General features: G+C 43.7%; 1 protein-coding gene across 2 annotated transcripts in view; it reads left to right on the forward strand.

Moving 5' to 3' along the window:
* Positions 1 to 14,743, forward strand: part of PDE10A (phosphodiesterase 10A) — a 453,343-nt gene that overhangs the window by 166,821 nt on the left and 271,779 nt on the right. For both annotated transcript variants that reach the window (XM_077486632.1, XM_077486633.1), the window contains exon 3: positions 8,880 to 8,905. In XM_077486632.1, the coding sequence (XP_077342758.1) occupies positions 8,880 to 8,905 (26 nt within the window). The remainder of the gene's footprint in view (positions 1 to 8,879; positions 8,906 to 14,743) is intronic.

Genomic DNA, 14,743 nt, shown 5'->3' on the forward strand with positions numbered 1-14,743 from the left:
TCCAGATACATGCAGCTTTCCTTCCTGCTCCTCCGATTGCCTGGTCAGCGGCTTGCCCTCCCCCTCTCCATCCTTTTCTATCACTCATAATGTCTGTGTGACATCACCAGCTCCGCCCTCTTGCCTCCTGTTTTTTTCCCTTCTCTGCTGTGGATGATGTGGAGGTGACTCCTCCTCTGTGTGGCGACCCCTGCTCCTGTGCCCTTTCCCTCTGGTCTCCAGCCCTACTGCAAAGTGAGTGGTGTTTCTCAGGCTGCCACTACTCAGCTAACAGATAACATTCTTTCAGGCTTCATATCAGTTACAGTTTTAAAGACCACTATTCTTTCACATTCTGTTTTTATTAAGGATCTGATAACACGAGATGCAGACATGTGGCTCCCGTGCAGGGCTGTCTATCAGCATGGATATGCCTGGGCATTGTGTGTATCCCCATGCCAGCACCCTATTCATATCTACTGGGACACGAGGCTGCATGGACACAGCCACTGTATCCTAATATGACACGCAGGTGGGGGTCCCAATAGAAACAAATAGAACACTGGCACAGTGCACAAAAGAGCCGTGCACAGGACACGCATATCTGCACCACATATGAATAGTCCTAAACAACTCATGTACATGGAGGCTTATTGAATTCCCCAGCACTTCAGGCATCAGAAAGCAACAGGAATTTTACACAGGAGCTACTCAGACTGGCCATGGATAGAAATTCAGCTGGTTTACCAAGGACCAGATGAGTTTCAATCCCTCTATGGACCATTCCTGCTAAAGAGAATTTGATCTAATATGATCAATTTCTCTTAAACCAGCTTGTTGGAAATTTTTCCTTTGATCTGCAGTGTGAAACAAAAATGTAGCACTAAGATGGTGAACACGATGACATGTAGGAAGTAGGTAAGTATAAACAATCCGTGCTAAAGGAGAAAGTCTCACACTTATTGTGAGATAAAATGCGAATAATATTGAGTGTAATATACAATACCCAATACAATATACACGCAACTATATATCATAGATAATATGTGATGTGGTGAAAATCTGCATAACACAGATGCTGAAAAATAAACTTTTGTCAGTTCATCAATCTGTAAGAAAGTCCTCTTGACCTTCTAGAGATACAAGGTGGATACCCTTACCGGAAATGTTGCACCCAGCTGTCCTACGACAGTGGGTCTAAAATGCTTGTAATCCCAAAGGATTATATTCCAGCTTTTCGATGAAGTGGATCCCGGTATGTAATCCTCGTATAAACGTCCTCGGTCACGGGTAGAGGTAAGTATTCCCGATGGTCACTATCCATGTTCATGTTCTCCAGACTCAAGGGTGATGGTATTTCTGGAACCCAGTATATCCAAACTCGAATTGCAAATGGGGGCTCATAAGGATGGTATATAAAACAAGAAAAAGAAAAAAGGCTCCGGATGGTGCAGATAAAAAAAAAAAAACTGTTGGTTTTATTAAAAATATATGATGTACAAAAGTAAAAAAATTATCGCAAGAGAAAACTAGTAAAAAGCAATGTGGGGTGCAAGTAATGCTGCCCAACGTGTTTCGACACTAACGGTCTTCAGCAGGGGCATCTGCATTGCTAATCAATGTATTTTGACCACTATCACAATGTAATGTCTCAGTGGAGAGGATTCACCCATCCATCTCACTTGTGTTCAATCAGATACCAAGACCCATTTCACACTGAGGCACTTTACAGGCGCTATAGCACTAAAAATAGCACCTGTAAAGTGCCTCTCCTCTCACTCTAGTGTGAAAGCTTGAGGGCTTTCACACGGGAGCAGTGCACTGGCAGGAACACTCAAAAAAGCGCCCCTGCCCATTTCACAAAAAGTCCCCTATGTGAGGATTTTTTGGTGACAGGTTCTCTTTAATGAGATACCCAGGATCTGAAAGACCCTGGATGTCTCCTTGTGTTCTACTGAATGTAAGCCAATGCAGATCGCATTGCCTTACATTCATTCCCAGCCTCCGTCGCCTTGGACACCGACAACGGCAACCCGGAAATGACGTCATGCACACCACGCTTTCGGGTCAGGAACAAGAAGGGGAAGAGAGCAGACGTGTGCTCTCTTCCTCCCGTTTACCCGGCGGCACCCGCTATTCCTGTTCCAGGCCTGCAGATGGGCAAGCAGAACCTGGGATACATAGCGGGGTGGAGGCAATTTACTGGCATGAGCCCTGAGGGCTCAATGTAGAAAACAAATCTACCTGCCCGACTCCCGGAACTGCATGTCCTGGGCATCGGGCGATACAAATTGCGCATCCCTGAGAGCTGACCCCCTATAGAAAGACAGTAGTCAGGTTCACAATCCAAAGTGTTATATAGTCCACGACAAGAGAACAAAAGGGTGAACCGCTCCAAGAGGTGTGCTGAAGGAAACCCCCTCCTCAAAATGGAAGCCGGGTGCAGGCTCAGTACAAGCAATATAGAAGAAATGGATTCTGGACAGCCGCACTCCAATAAAAGCCTTTATTGTAATGAATAGTCAACGTTCCTGTGACAATATCATTGTTACTTGATCACCTAAAACTAAAGAAAAAAGAGGAAAACACCCAGGGGGGACATTAGAAGAAGGGGAGATCAGGGCTTCTCTGTGCAAAATCATTGTATACCATACCATGTTTGTTATTTTAAATATAACAAAAAGTTTTAATGTCGCTTTAATTGAACAAGCTGAAGTAAGAAGCTGATTGGTAACTATGCACAGCTGCACAAGATTCTGTGTGTATTCATTCGTTTTAGTAAATCTCCCCTAGTGAGTGATTGTTACCAATTCACAGTAGATTTATTTTTAGGGAAATATATTCTTATTGTCAAAATGAAAAGCGACACTGACATACCATACACCACCACAAAATTGTTACATAACTGAAACATAGTAAACTGTGTTTACTATGCCTCTTTTTGTGAATGAAGAGCGAGACTATGCAGAAGAATTCCTGTTTGTTCGTTTTTTGCGCTGAAGACAACAGAAATGTCTTCCTGTGACTTTTCCTGTGAGAGAATATATATATTTGATGTATTCCTCTAGGGCTGAAACTACTAATCCAACATAATAGATTATGAGAAGCTATCAACTTATTTTCATTACCCTTTAGTTGGCCTGCATATAGAATACATTATTTATTTACATATCAAAAAATATAGTGCAGTACACATACAGCTCAGTTCACTGTCCGTACATGTCAGTAAGTGCCTGAGAACTTATGTGTGAGGAGTAATGCCTCATGGGACACGTAGTCCTGGGCAGGAGAAGGAAGTGATTCTAAAGGCAGAAGTATTTTTTTTTAACCTTACTATGGGGCACTATATAGTATTATGTGTAGCTAACTATAGGGGCACTCTGAAATCATGAGGAGCCATAAGCGTGAATGGGGGACCCCAGAAGATGAGGATCAGGGCTGCTTTGTGCAAACCAATTACACAGAGCGGGTACAGCATTATAAACAACATCCCTTGTGGCAGCAGTGAAAGCTCCTCTTAATGAGAGATCTGGAGTCTATTGGACCCCATATTTCTCCTCTGGCCTCCAGTGCAGTCGATCAGACACAGATCAATCTGATCGACTGCTTTCCTAACTGTTAACAGCCAGCTAAAATGAGAGGCAGAAACTGGGGTCACATAGAGACAGGGACACAAAGTGGCACATCATTTTGACGTGGAAGGGAAATTAAAAATGATTTTCAATTTTTTTTACAAATATCTGCATTTGTATTCGGCCCTCTGAGTCAATACTTTGTAGAACCACCTTTCTCTGCAATTCCAGCTGCAAGTCTTTTTGGGTATGTCTCTACCAGCTTTGCACATCTAGAGTGACATTTTTGCCAATTCTTCTTTGCAAAATATCTCAACCTCTGTCAGATTGGATGGAGAGCATCTGTGAACAGCAATTTTCAAGTCTTGCCACAGATTCTCAATTGGAGTTAGGTCTGGATTTTGACTGGACCATTCTAATACATGAATATGCTTTGATCTAAACCCGGGGTGCCAAACCAGTGGCCGGGGGTTACATATGTAAAAACACAGATTTTTACATACTGTCCCTGGTTTTACTGAGGCTGGCAACCCTGATGGGGCCCCCTAGTGGCACAGGGCCCTCGGGCGGTGCCCGAGTGGCCAAATGGTCAGTCAGCCCCTGTACCCTACTTTATTTTGCCGATGCCTCAGAGTCGCTGTGAAGAGCACTTGATCTATTTGAGGAATTCGGTCGATTCTCTGGCATTCGCATAAACCGGGGCAAGTCAGTCTTGTTTCCATTGCACCCCTCCCTACAAAGGGGGACACCAGAACCCCTCTTCAGTGGGTGGAGGTATTTACTTACATTTAAGGTCACCAATACTACACACAAATTCATAGAAAGGAACGTACAGCCTCTCCTCTCGCATCTTGCAGTCAAATGTACAGCTTGGCACAACCTCCCGCTTACTCCAGTGGGCAAAGTCAACCTAATTAAAATGGTGTTCCTCCCCAAGTTTTTATATTTTTTCCTTAATACCCCGTCGCACATACCTAAATCCATCTTTAGGCAATTAGAGGGAGTACCGACCTCATTCATCTGGGCCGGTAGGCCACCTAGGGTGACAAAACGAATACTATGCCTTCCCCTTTTGGGTGGAGGTCTGGCTCTCCCCAACTTCTTGATTTACTACTGGGTAGCTGTCCTATTCACGGTACACTGGTGGTTCTCTCAGCCCAGAATCTGGCGGTGAGATTGGAGGCTGCTAATCTGGGGTCGTACGCAGCCCTGAGCAATATAGTATAGGGGAACGAGAGCTCCCCACCCCCTGACGGTCTCCATGAAGACAATCCAAAGACATGCAGGTAGGTTAATTGCCTTCTGTCTAAAAATTGGCCCTAGTATATGAATGGAGACCTTGGATTGTGGGCTCCTTGAGGGTAGGGACAGATGTGAGTGTGCAATGTACAGGGATAGGGACAATTGTAGACACTCACTCAGGTTGAACTGGATGGACTGGTGTCTTTATTCAACCTTACTAACTATGAAACTATTAGAGCATTGAGGGAGGCCAGGGCTATCTATGCAAAACCAAATTGCATCTCCTCACACACACACACAGCTGTGGTGTAACCCCACACTACCCCACCTCTGCGACATACCAAATCCCGCGCAGTGGGCCAAGCGGGGGATCACTGCCCTCAAACATGTAATGGTAAACGGGAAGATCGTGCCCTTTAATGACATGAAAAGACAGTACTCCATACTCAACTACTTTGAGTTTCAATACTGACAACTGAGACATGCAATGAGGGCTCAGTTCCCAGATATATTAACTTTGGAACCGGACTCATTGGGGGACTGCTAACTTCGACTGAGATGGGGAAACCCCTTTCCACGCTATATTTATGTCTCACGGTAGCCCATGACGTTAAACCAACCCGCTCAATGGAAAAATGGAAGATGGACATCCCAGCATTAGGAGAGGATGAATGATAGTGGCCAAAGACAGATTCCTTCAGCTCAAATTTATACATAGAGCTTACTTCACCCCACATAGTTTGACCAGAATATACCCTAATTTAGACCCAAACTGTCCCAGATGCAGAACTGCAGAAGGGACATTCTGGCATATGGTTTGGGCCTGCCCCAGGCTCCAAGCATACTGGGAAGGAGTGGTGGAGACACTTAGGCCGCGTACACACGGGCGGATTGTCTGCCCAACTTAGTCCGCTGAACCGTGTTTCAGCGGACAATCCGCTCGTGTGTGGGCTTCAGCGGACTTTTTCAGCGGACAGTCTGACGGACTTTGTCTTTCGGAATTTCCGTAATTTTGTCCGCTGAAACTTGGTTTTGTCCGTCCAAACTTGGTTTCAGCGGACAGTCCGCTCGTGTGTAGGCAAGTTGGACGGACTAAGTATGGCGCATGCTCAGAAAGGATTTACACGGCCGAAGGTTGCATTGCAGTGTATTGGACGTAGTTTTTCTAGTCCCGTCGTACGTGCTGTACACGTCATCGCGCAAGTTTTCAGCGGACTGTCTGTTCATCGTGTGTGGTCAAGTCCGTTCATTCAAAATTTGAACGGACTGTCTGTCGGATTGTCTGACGAACTTAGTTGGGCAGACAATCCGCCCGTGTGTACGCGGCCTTAGTTGCATGGGGAGATCTAGGGTTCCATCGGAGCCCATGGTACTCCTATTAAGCTATCTAGATGAGGTAGAGGGGGACAGATGCACTAAGCTCTGTATAACTTTTTCGCTGTTTTATGCCAGGAGGGAGATAATGCTGCATTGGAAGGCAGCTGAACCCCCCACCCTTACATTCTGGAAAAAGACTGTTGACTCAGTGCTACCCCTGTACAAACTCACGTACGAGGGCAGACAGTGCCCGGCTAAATTTGACAAGATGTGGTCGGCATGGGTAGATGCGCGTGGCTAAGGGGCTATCATTCGACCAGACTGAATAAGAGACCAATGATAACAAATAAACTTATCAGGTTCCTGGAGGTTATTCTTCACCCGGGGGATAGAATTTGATTATCCTAATGAAACCTAGTGTGGGATTTGAATGGTGATATCCTTGGGACTTCACCTGCAGAGGTTTGTTAGGAAACTGGCAATATGGACTTCTAAGATGCTACGGTAATATCTGGAATGAATATATAAAATGACAATGTAACTAAGAATTACTTGAATGTCGATTGCTGAATATATTGTAATGCTGATTTGTTAATAAACTTTTCTGTTAAAAAAAAAAAAAAAAAATTGTCTTTTTAAACTTTACATATTAACCTAATTATACACCCCAATTTTTTTAGGTGTTTATCAATTTAATTGAAACAATATTTAGCCAACTAATCCATTACGAAAATGTTAGTTGCAGCCCTATATAACACTACATGCTGGTATCACCCACACGCTTCTAGTAGGTCTGCTACCAACTCCCTTTTGTAAGCATTAGAGAATGATGAATGTTACAATTCAAAATGTTAATATCCTTTAGATTGTAAGTTTGAGCAGGACCCTCCTGTCCCTTCTGTATCGAACTGTATTGTAATTGTACTATTATCCCCTCTGCATTGTAAAGCGCTGCGCAAACTGTTGGTGCTATATAAATCCTGTATAATATTAATAATAATATTAGGTCAGCCCTTGTTAAGTTCTCAAAAAAGGCCGCTGTTGAAATAAACTCCTTAGAGGTCACAGAGGTTGCCATCTGTGCTCTTTCCTTAATGCTAATTACCTGGCAGTTGTGATAGCTCTCTTGCTTCAGTATTTGAGTCATTGACCTGAAAAAAACGTCATGTATACTGCTGCTGATAAAAGGAAATTTAGGAGCACTTGGGCATTTTTTCTCAGCTTCCCCTGAACTCTCCTGTGTTATCTTATCAGTACATGTACACAAGGTCATTTATAGCCTTTTCTAGGCAGTTGAGTTTAGAAGCATTTTTTGGAATGCAAAAAAATGCGTTCAGGACGGATGTTCAGAGGCATTTGAAATGGCAAATGCCTGTAAACGTGGTAACTCGCGTTTAGTTTACAGTCGTTTTTTAATGGTGATACATTTTTTACTACAATTTTTAAAAGCTCCTAAATGTAAACACGGCTTGTAAACGCGGCAAAACTGACGTTTTTGAACGTCGTTTACTATCTGTCAAGTTATATCATTCAGGGGAGGTTTTAAAAGGTCCCATGTACATGAAGCTTTAGACCTTCTCATTTTTTATCCTGCTCTACATACTTTTTCGGAGTTGATGTCTCAGGTAAAAGCATCCTTTTAGATTTGCATGCAACAAAAAACAAATGACTGCAAGTTTTGGTACAAAGTCAAGCATGTCAGTTTTTCTACCAGGGACGGCCCATCCATTAAAGTGGTTGTAAACCCTTACAACCAACTTTGACCTACAGGTAAGCCTAGATTAAGGCTTACCTGTAGGTCCAAGAAATATCTCCTAAACCTACACGGTTTAGGAGATATTTGCCGAAAGACAGGCACCACGGTCAACTGAGATATGCCGCGAGTGGCGGCTCCCATGCGCATGAGTGATGTCATCACAGCTTCGCCGAATGACAGCGGCGGAGCAGCGAGACCCACCGAGAAGATGGATGCGCCGGACTACAGGGGACAGCGGTGACATCGCTGGCTCCTGTGTCAGGTAAGTGACACATAATGGACTACTATGTGATGCATTGTAGTCCATTATGCTTTACCTTTGCAGGGAATGAAAGAGGAAGTAAACTCATTAGGGTTTACTTCCTCTTTATGGGTGCTGCTCCCCCCCCCCATGTCCATCGCCACCTTCCCTATCCATGTGTCCGGGCCTATTCAGGGCACCGGCATATGGATTCCAATGCGGAGGAGGGGCTGTTTATCTGAAGTACCAATTAGAGCCAGGGGCGCTTATAGGCTTCAATATAGGGTGGGTTTGGGTCGCAAGTGTGCGCTCCAATTCCACCCAGGTGTGTTACAACCGTGAATGAATATTTGCTGTTGTAACATCGATCCTCCTCCCGGACAATCAGGAAGCGGGTTTTGCCGGTCACCTGATTGGCTGAAAGGACCGACGATCCTATTGGACACAAGGGAGGAGAAGGGGGGAGCTGGAAGCCGCCGTGGAGGAGAGGACACAGGAGCTGAGCCACAGCACCATGCTGATTGCCACTCCCCCCTATGGGGTAAGTCCTGGATTGACCGGCAAACAGTGGGGGGTGGATGTTTGCCGCTCCCCCCCCCCCCAAAAAAAACACCAGCTGCCACTGTTTTCTACAGATATGCAAATGTTTACATACCGGTTTGCAATTTCTTTAGCACTTTTACTTTATTCTTTAGATTTAAAATGGTAGTTGTTCCATTTGTGTATTTAATACACGGTCACTACTAATTTATTTATTTATTTTTTCCTACAGATTTAACATCCACAGAAGTCAGCAGGGTAAGTAACTCAATTTTTGTTCTTGCAACTCAAAACAAAGGAAACTGTCATATCATTTGCCGGGGGGGTTGTAGACAAACTGGATAAGCCTGTATGAATACAAAAAGTTATTTATAAACGTCTTGGCTGCACACTAAAGCTCTCTTTAGCTCAAAATGATTGAGAAAGTAAATGTAGCAGCTTCTGAAATCATTTTAGGTTTACGTTGATGCCAGATAGAATGCTATGCCTTTGATGGTTTTTAAGTAACTTGGTTTAAGTTACAGTATTTTTGTTTTACTTGAAAGTGATTGTAAAATCTTGTTTGTTTTTTTTTTTTCCCTATAAAAATAACAAACTTGTTATACTTACCTGCCCTGTTGCAGTGGATTTGCACAGAACAGCCTGGAACCTCCACTTCTTGGGTCCTTCTTCTGTGCATCTGGCCCCTCCCACCTGTTGTCTTTGACAGCAACGGCAGCCAATGGCGCTGCAATGCTGTGTCTTAGCCAATCAGGAGGGAGAATCTTGGACAGCTAAGATACTGGTGAACATCGCTGGACAGAGAGGGACCTCAGGTAAGTATTAGGGAGGCTGCTGCACACAGAAGGCTTTTTATCCTACTGCATAGAATGCATTAAGATGAAAAAAAAACTTCTGCCTTTGCAACCACTTTAAAGTAAAGGTTTTTTTTTTTTTTTTTTAATAACAAGTATGGACTGCAATGGTTTTCCACAGAGCAACCCCAAATCCTGCTCTTCTGCAGTACTCCGCCGGAGCTTCTGGGTCCTCTTGCCTTCAAGTACCCCCCATAGCAAACCCCTTGCTGGGGGCATACTTGTGCAGGCTTGCTCTTGAGCCACACTGTGAGCGTCTACAGATGCACACTGAGCAGCTCCGTCCTGCCCCCTGCTCCCTCATCACTGGATTTGATTGACAACTATCAATCTGCCCCGTGAGAAGGTAGAGAGAGCCGAGAGACCTGCTGTGTTTGTGACCACTTACAACCACTTGCCAACCAGCTGCCGCAGTTATACTGTGGCAAGGTGGCTCGGCTGCTCGAATCGCCTTACTGCTACGGTGGTTCATGCATTAGTTTCTGTGGGCATGTGCACACCGATTGGCCAATGGGGGGAGCCAATCAGCGTCTCCATGGATTAGATGTCTGCCGGCCGCCAGTGATAGTTCCCAGCAGAGGCAGAACGGGGATCTGCCGAAAGTAAACAAGGCAGATCTCTGTTCTGACAGGGGGTTACACTGAGATCCTGTCTTTCTGCTATGCAGGTAGATGGATCTCTGTGTTATCCCAGGTAGCCCATCCCATACAGTTAGTAAATACACCCAGGGAACACAGTTAACCCCTTGATCGGGCCTGATTGTTAACCCCTTCCTTGTCAGAGTCATTAGTACAATGTCGGTGCATATTTTTAGCACTGTTCACTGTAATGTCAGTGGTTCCCAAAAAAGTGTCAAATGTCAGGTCCGATCTGTCCGCTGCAATGTCGCAGTCCCGCTAACAAGCGCTGACCTTCCGTATTCCCAGGATCTTGCTGAAAGGATTATGATGTCACCCTTGCCTAGAAGCTATAGGTGTAAATCATGTATATTTACTTTTTTCACAGTTTTTTTTTTTTTTCCTTTTTTGCTTCAGTGTCCCAGGCCTTGTCTCACTATTGTGGCTCAATGGCGGGGAAATCTCCTTTTTTTTAAATCTCTTAAACCTTCTACACACAATGAGAATATCATAAAAATGATCGTCTTTTTTTTTTTTTTGCATTCGATTTTGTGATATTCCTACCGCCAACCTCCCAAATTGTTAAACAAATTCGACCACAAAACAAATACCAAATTGTTACAAAAAAATCATCACCCCAGATGCCACAATGATCCCAAAATGCAATGCACTGCAATCCTCCCCTTGATGTTGTATGTTTACAGTCCAATCTTCAAACTGCAATAGAGTGGGATCAAAGTTCAAATCCTCCTGTGTTCATGTGTCTTACTTTCCACCAACGTAAACTATTCGTGCCACCACCACCTTATAAAATGGCCACTCGCCAAACTTAACTGTCATAGTACACCTTCGGTTTATTCAATGGATAACCACTCCTTAATTCGCTCTCCAGTTAGCAATTCCGCGGATATTATATGTTCATAAAAAGATATATGGAACCAACATAGTGTAAAACCGTTTCCACTTTAATTAGAACATTTTAAATTTAAAACATATTGCACTCACATCTTCATGTGCCCTTTCGCCGGCACTAAGCTTATCCAGCCATATGCAAATAGCATAGGAACAGGCAAGCCAGTGATGTTCCACAGGTAACTCTTTCCTCCCTCCGTTCAGTCAACCTGTCCCTGGCTCATCTTAGTGTACCCCTTGTCTCCACAGCCACTATGCGTTTCGCAGCCCCTCTGCATCGTCAGGCCCGCAGTTGCTCCCTCTTCAGATATCTTCGTCATTCCCGGCGCTAGTATATAGTCCTTTGCCGCCTCCCTTCTTTTAGATATCGTCCCCGCCGATACTTGAGTCTCAATTTGATATAGACCAGTATAAAAGTCTCCAAATTCTTTTGCAATTGCCTGTGAGGAACTTGCCAATGCGTCCCCAGACGTTTTGATACAATCGATATGGTTCCGTACTCTCATCTCTCTAAGCGCATTTGCCATCAGTCTGCTTGGTTTATTTCCATATTCATAGAATACACGCCTGCAGCAAGCTAATTTAGCTTTTGCCTTTCAAGTGCACAGATTTCTCCAAGCAGGGAGTCAAGCTTAGCACCCAGAGAGCATTTTCTAATATGCTCCTAGAGATATTAGAACCCCTCTAATATAACATTTATGCGCTTCCCATATACATAATGGGGTTGTTTCCTCTGATTTGTTATTCATAAAGTAAGATTCTAACTCGTATTCTGGTTCTTTCAAAAGTGTTTAATCTTCCAATACCATTCCTGTGGGCCTCTGTCTCCCCATTCTATAGCACAGTGTGTCGGAGCATGATCTGATAATGTAAATGAGCCTATGGAGGCATCCAATATACATGACAGGGCACTCTGAGATATAAAGACATAATCAATTCTAGTATATGTCTTATGTCTTGTTGAAAAGAATGTGTAATTCCTGTCATGTACATTGAGAGTCCTCCAGCTGTCCACTAATTGCAAGTCTTGTAACAATCTCTTCGCGTTGCACAGTTTTGTATAGGATATATGGGAGGCCCCCTTCGAAACATCTAAGGTGGGATCTAATGCCATATTCATATCTCCTCCCACCATCAGAACCCCTTCTTTGTTTTGGTGTACTATATTTAAGTATGTCTTCATGGCTCCTATTTATTTGATCCTCATTTGGTAAATATATGTTCACTAAAGTAACCTTTTGCTTACCCAGATATCCTTTCACAATAAGGAGACGACCTGCTTCATCCGTAATTATCTTTGTTTCTTTCCATCTCGTCTGTTTTGCAAAGATGATTGATACTCCATTTGCTTTTGTGGTCTGAGAGGCACTATGGTACACTGTGGGAAATTTCCGCTTTCCCAATTTTGTATTTAGCCCCTTCACGTTGTAAGAAGTCAGTTGTTTTGGTCATCTTGACACTCTTTAAATTTCCACCAGCGTGGAGGGTACCTAGCAAGGGGGGTGGGGGTGAGGAGGCCGACAGCCGTACTGCAAAAACCTGAGAAAAAAAAAAAAACGCCACCCAACACTCTTACGTGGGGAAAGTGGTTAATCAAGACAGATGAGCTGCGCTGCAGCATCTATTCACATGCACCCTATCATCCATCTTTATATCCTCATAATACTTTCAACATTATATTATTTATTTTGATCTCATATTCAATCTCATATTCCACATTTCATAAGGTTCCAGTCTCTGAGAGATTCCCATTAAAGACCCAAATTAAAGATACATATCCATCGCCCCGTGTTTTCTTCCTTTTCGTATAACCTTGTGTAGATTTTAACATACCCATACCCCACATTATTCAATTCTTATATGTTTTATTCCTCTCTTTTTTCTTAATGGTTCTTTGTTATAATTCAAAAAAATATATCAAAAATAGCTAAGCAAAAAAAAAAGTCTCCCTTTTATTTTCTCCTTTCTTCATCCTGAAATCAGTTATATAGTTAGTAAGGTTGAATAAAGACACCAGTCCATCCAGTTCAACCTCTACGATTGTCCCTATCCCTGTACATTGCACACTCACATCGGTGCCTACCCTCAAGGAGCCCACAAATTCTTAAGTTTAAGTACTTTTTTCCTCATCCAATGTATTATATGAGTTATGCGTATGTCTATTCTGCCCCTTCTCCTGGAATTATTCTCCTTTGCTTTTGTTGCCTCTGTTGTTGATGAGGGGAATATTCCATTAATGCTGGTAGCTCTATCCAATTAGGAACATCAATAGCTACTGCCCCCAGAAAGCTAAAGTGATCTGGTAGTTGAGCGGGGTCTCGTGGATTGAAGTTAAGTCCTCTCTTTTTGACAATGACTGCTAATGGATATCCCGATTTATATGTGGCACCTTTAGCAAGCATATAGTCCAATAGAGGCTTTAACATGCGCCGCCTATACTTGGTTTGTCTACATAAGTCGGGTTATAATTGTATATCACTCCCATATCAAACCACTGGTCCCTCGCGCCATGTGGCCCTTAATATATCTACCTTTAACCTGAAAGTGCACCCTGCACAATATATCTCACGAGTCCTTCTGTTCTGATTTGCGAACGGTGGGGATTCTATGAACGATCCAGCTCAATTACGGTATTAGGAGGATTCTTCAATATCTGGTTTAGAATAGACACCACTGTTTCTCTTAATGCGGGCCTCTCTATATCTTCCGGTACCCCTTTAATCCAAATGTTGTTCCTCCTACTCCTGTTCTCAGATTTCTCTGATTGTAATTGTAACATTACTATCCTCTGATGCTGTTTGTATAATTTTTCCTCCAGACTCCCAAACCGTAAGTCAGAGATCTGTTGCAGCTTTTCCACTTGAAGCACTCCATGATCTACAGCCCCTACGTTTCTCCTTGATCTCCTCTCTTAGAGCACCCGTGGTATTATTCAACATTTTTTGTATGTTCTCTCTGGTAGGGAGAGCCTGAATGAGCTGCCTGATGTCTGGCTCATTCCCCAATTCCCCTCTCGGCTCCAGATTCTGTGTCTCATGTACATTGTGCAAGCATACCTCTTCCTCTCCGCTGATGATTGTGTGGGCCGGCGTGGTTGATTGTGCAGATCTCATTCCACCCTCTGTCCCGCACCTTGGCATCAGCGGCATGGATATGGTCGGCGCCTGTAGCGAGGTTTCCGGCAGCGACTCTTACTGAGATCATGCTGGAGCTGGCGTCTAGGGGCTGTGCTACCTCCCTTCTCACGGCGAGGTACCTGGTGCTGTATGAGTGGCTCAGAGCAGTGTTGTTTGACCCTCCTGTAGGCTTTCCCTGCCTCAACATGAGCTGTATGGGGTCACTGAGAGATTCAAGGGTCCGATATTTGACGGTCTAAGGTCATAGACAGTCTGCTGGAGAGTACACTGAGTCTCTGCGAGATTCAACGGTCCATCGAATACAGTTTCTTTCTTTTGGAAGTGTTTTTTTTTTTTTACATAGTTGAAAAAAAAAAAAGACTCCAGTACAAGTCCATTTACTTCAACCAAAAGAAACCACAGATGATTCAGAGGATCACTATCATCCTTTCAGAGTTACAAAGAATACAACAGAGTAAGGCTCCTCTCACACCGAGGCAGTTTTCAGGCGCTACAACGTTAAAAAAATGCGCCTGTGTAGCGCCTGAAAAAACCAGCCCCTTTCACTCCAGGGTGAAAGCCGGAGGGCTTTCACCC

Source organism: Lithobates pipiens, unplaced genomic scaffold, assembly GCF_037356315.1.
Source record: "Lithobates pipiens isolate NorthernLeopardFrog02 unplaced genomic scaffold, aLitPip1_a1.2 Scaffold_18, whole genome shotgun sequence".
NCBI classification, from domain to species: domain Eukaryota; kingdom Metazoa; phylum Chordata; class Amphibia; order Anura; family Ranidae; genus Lithobates; species Lithobates pipiens.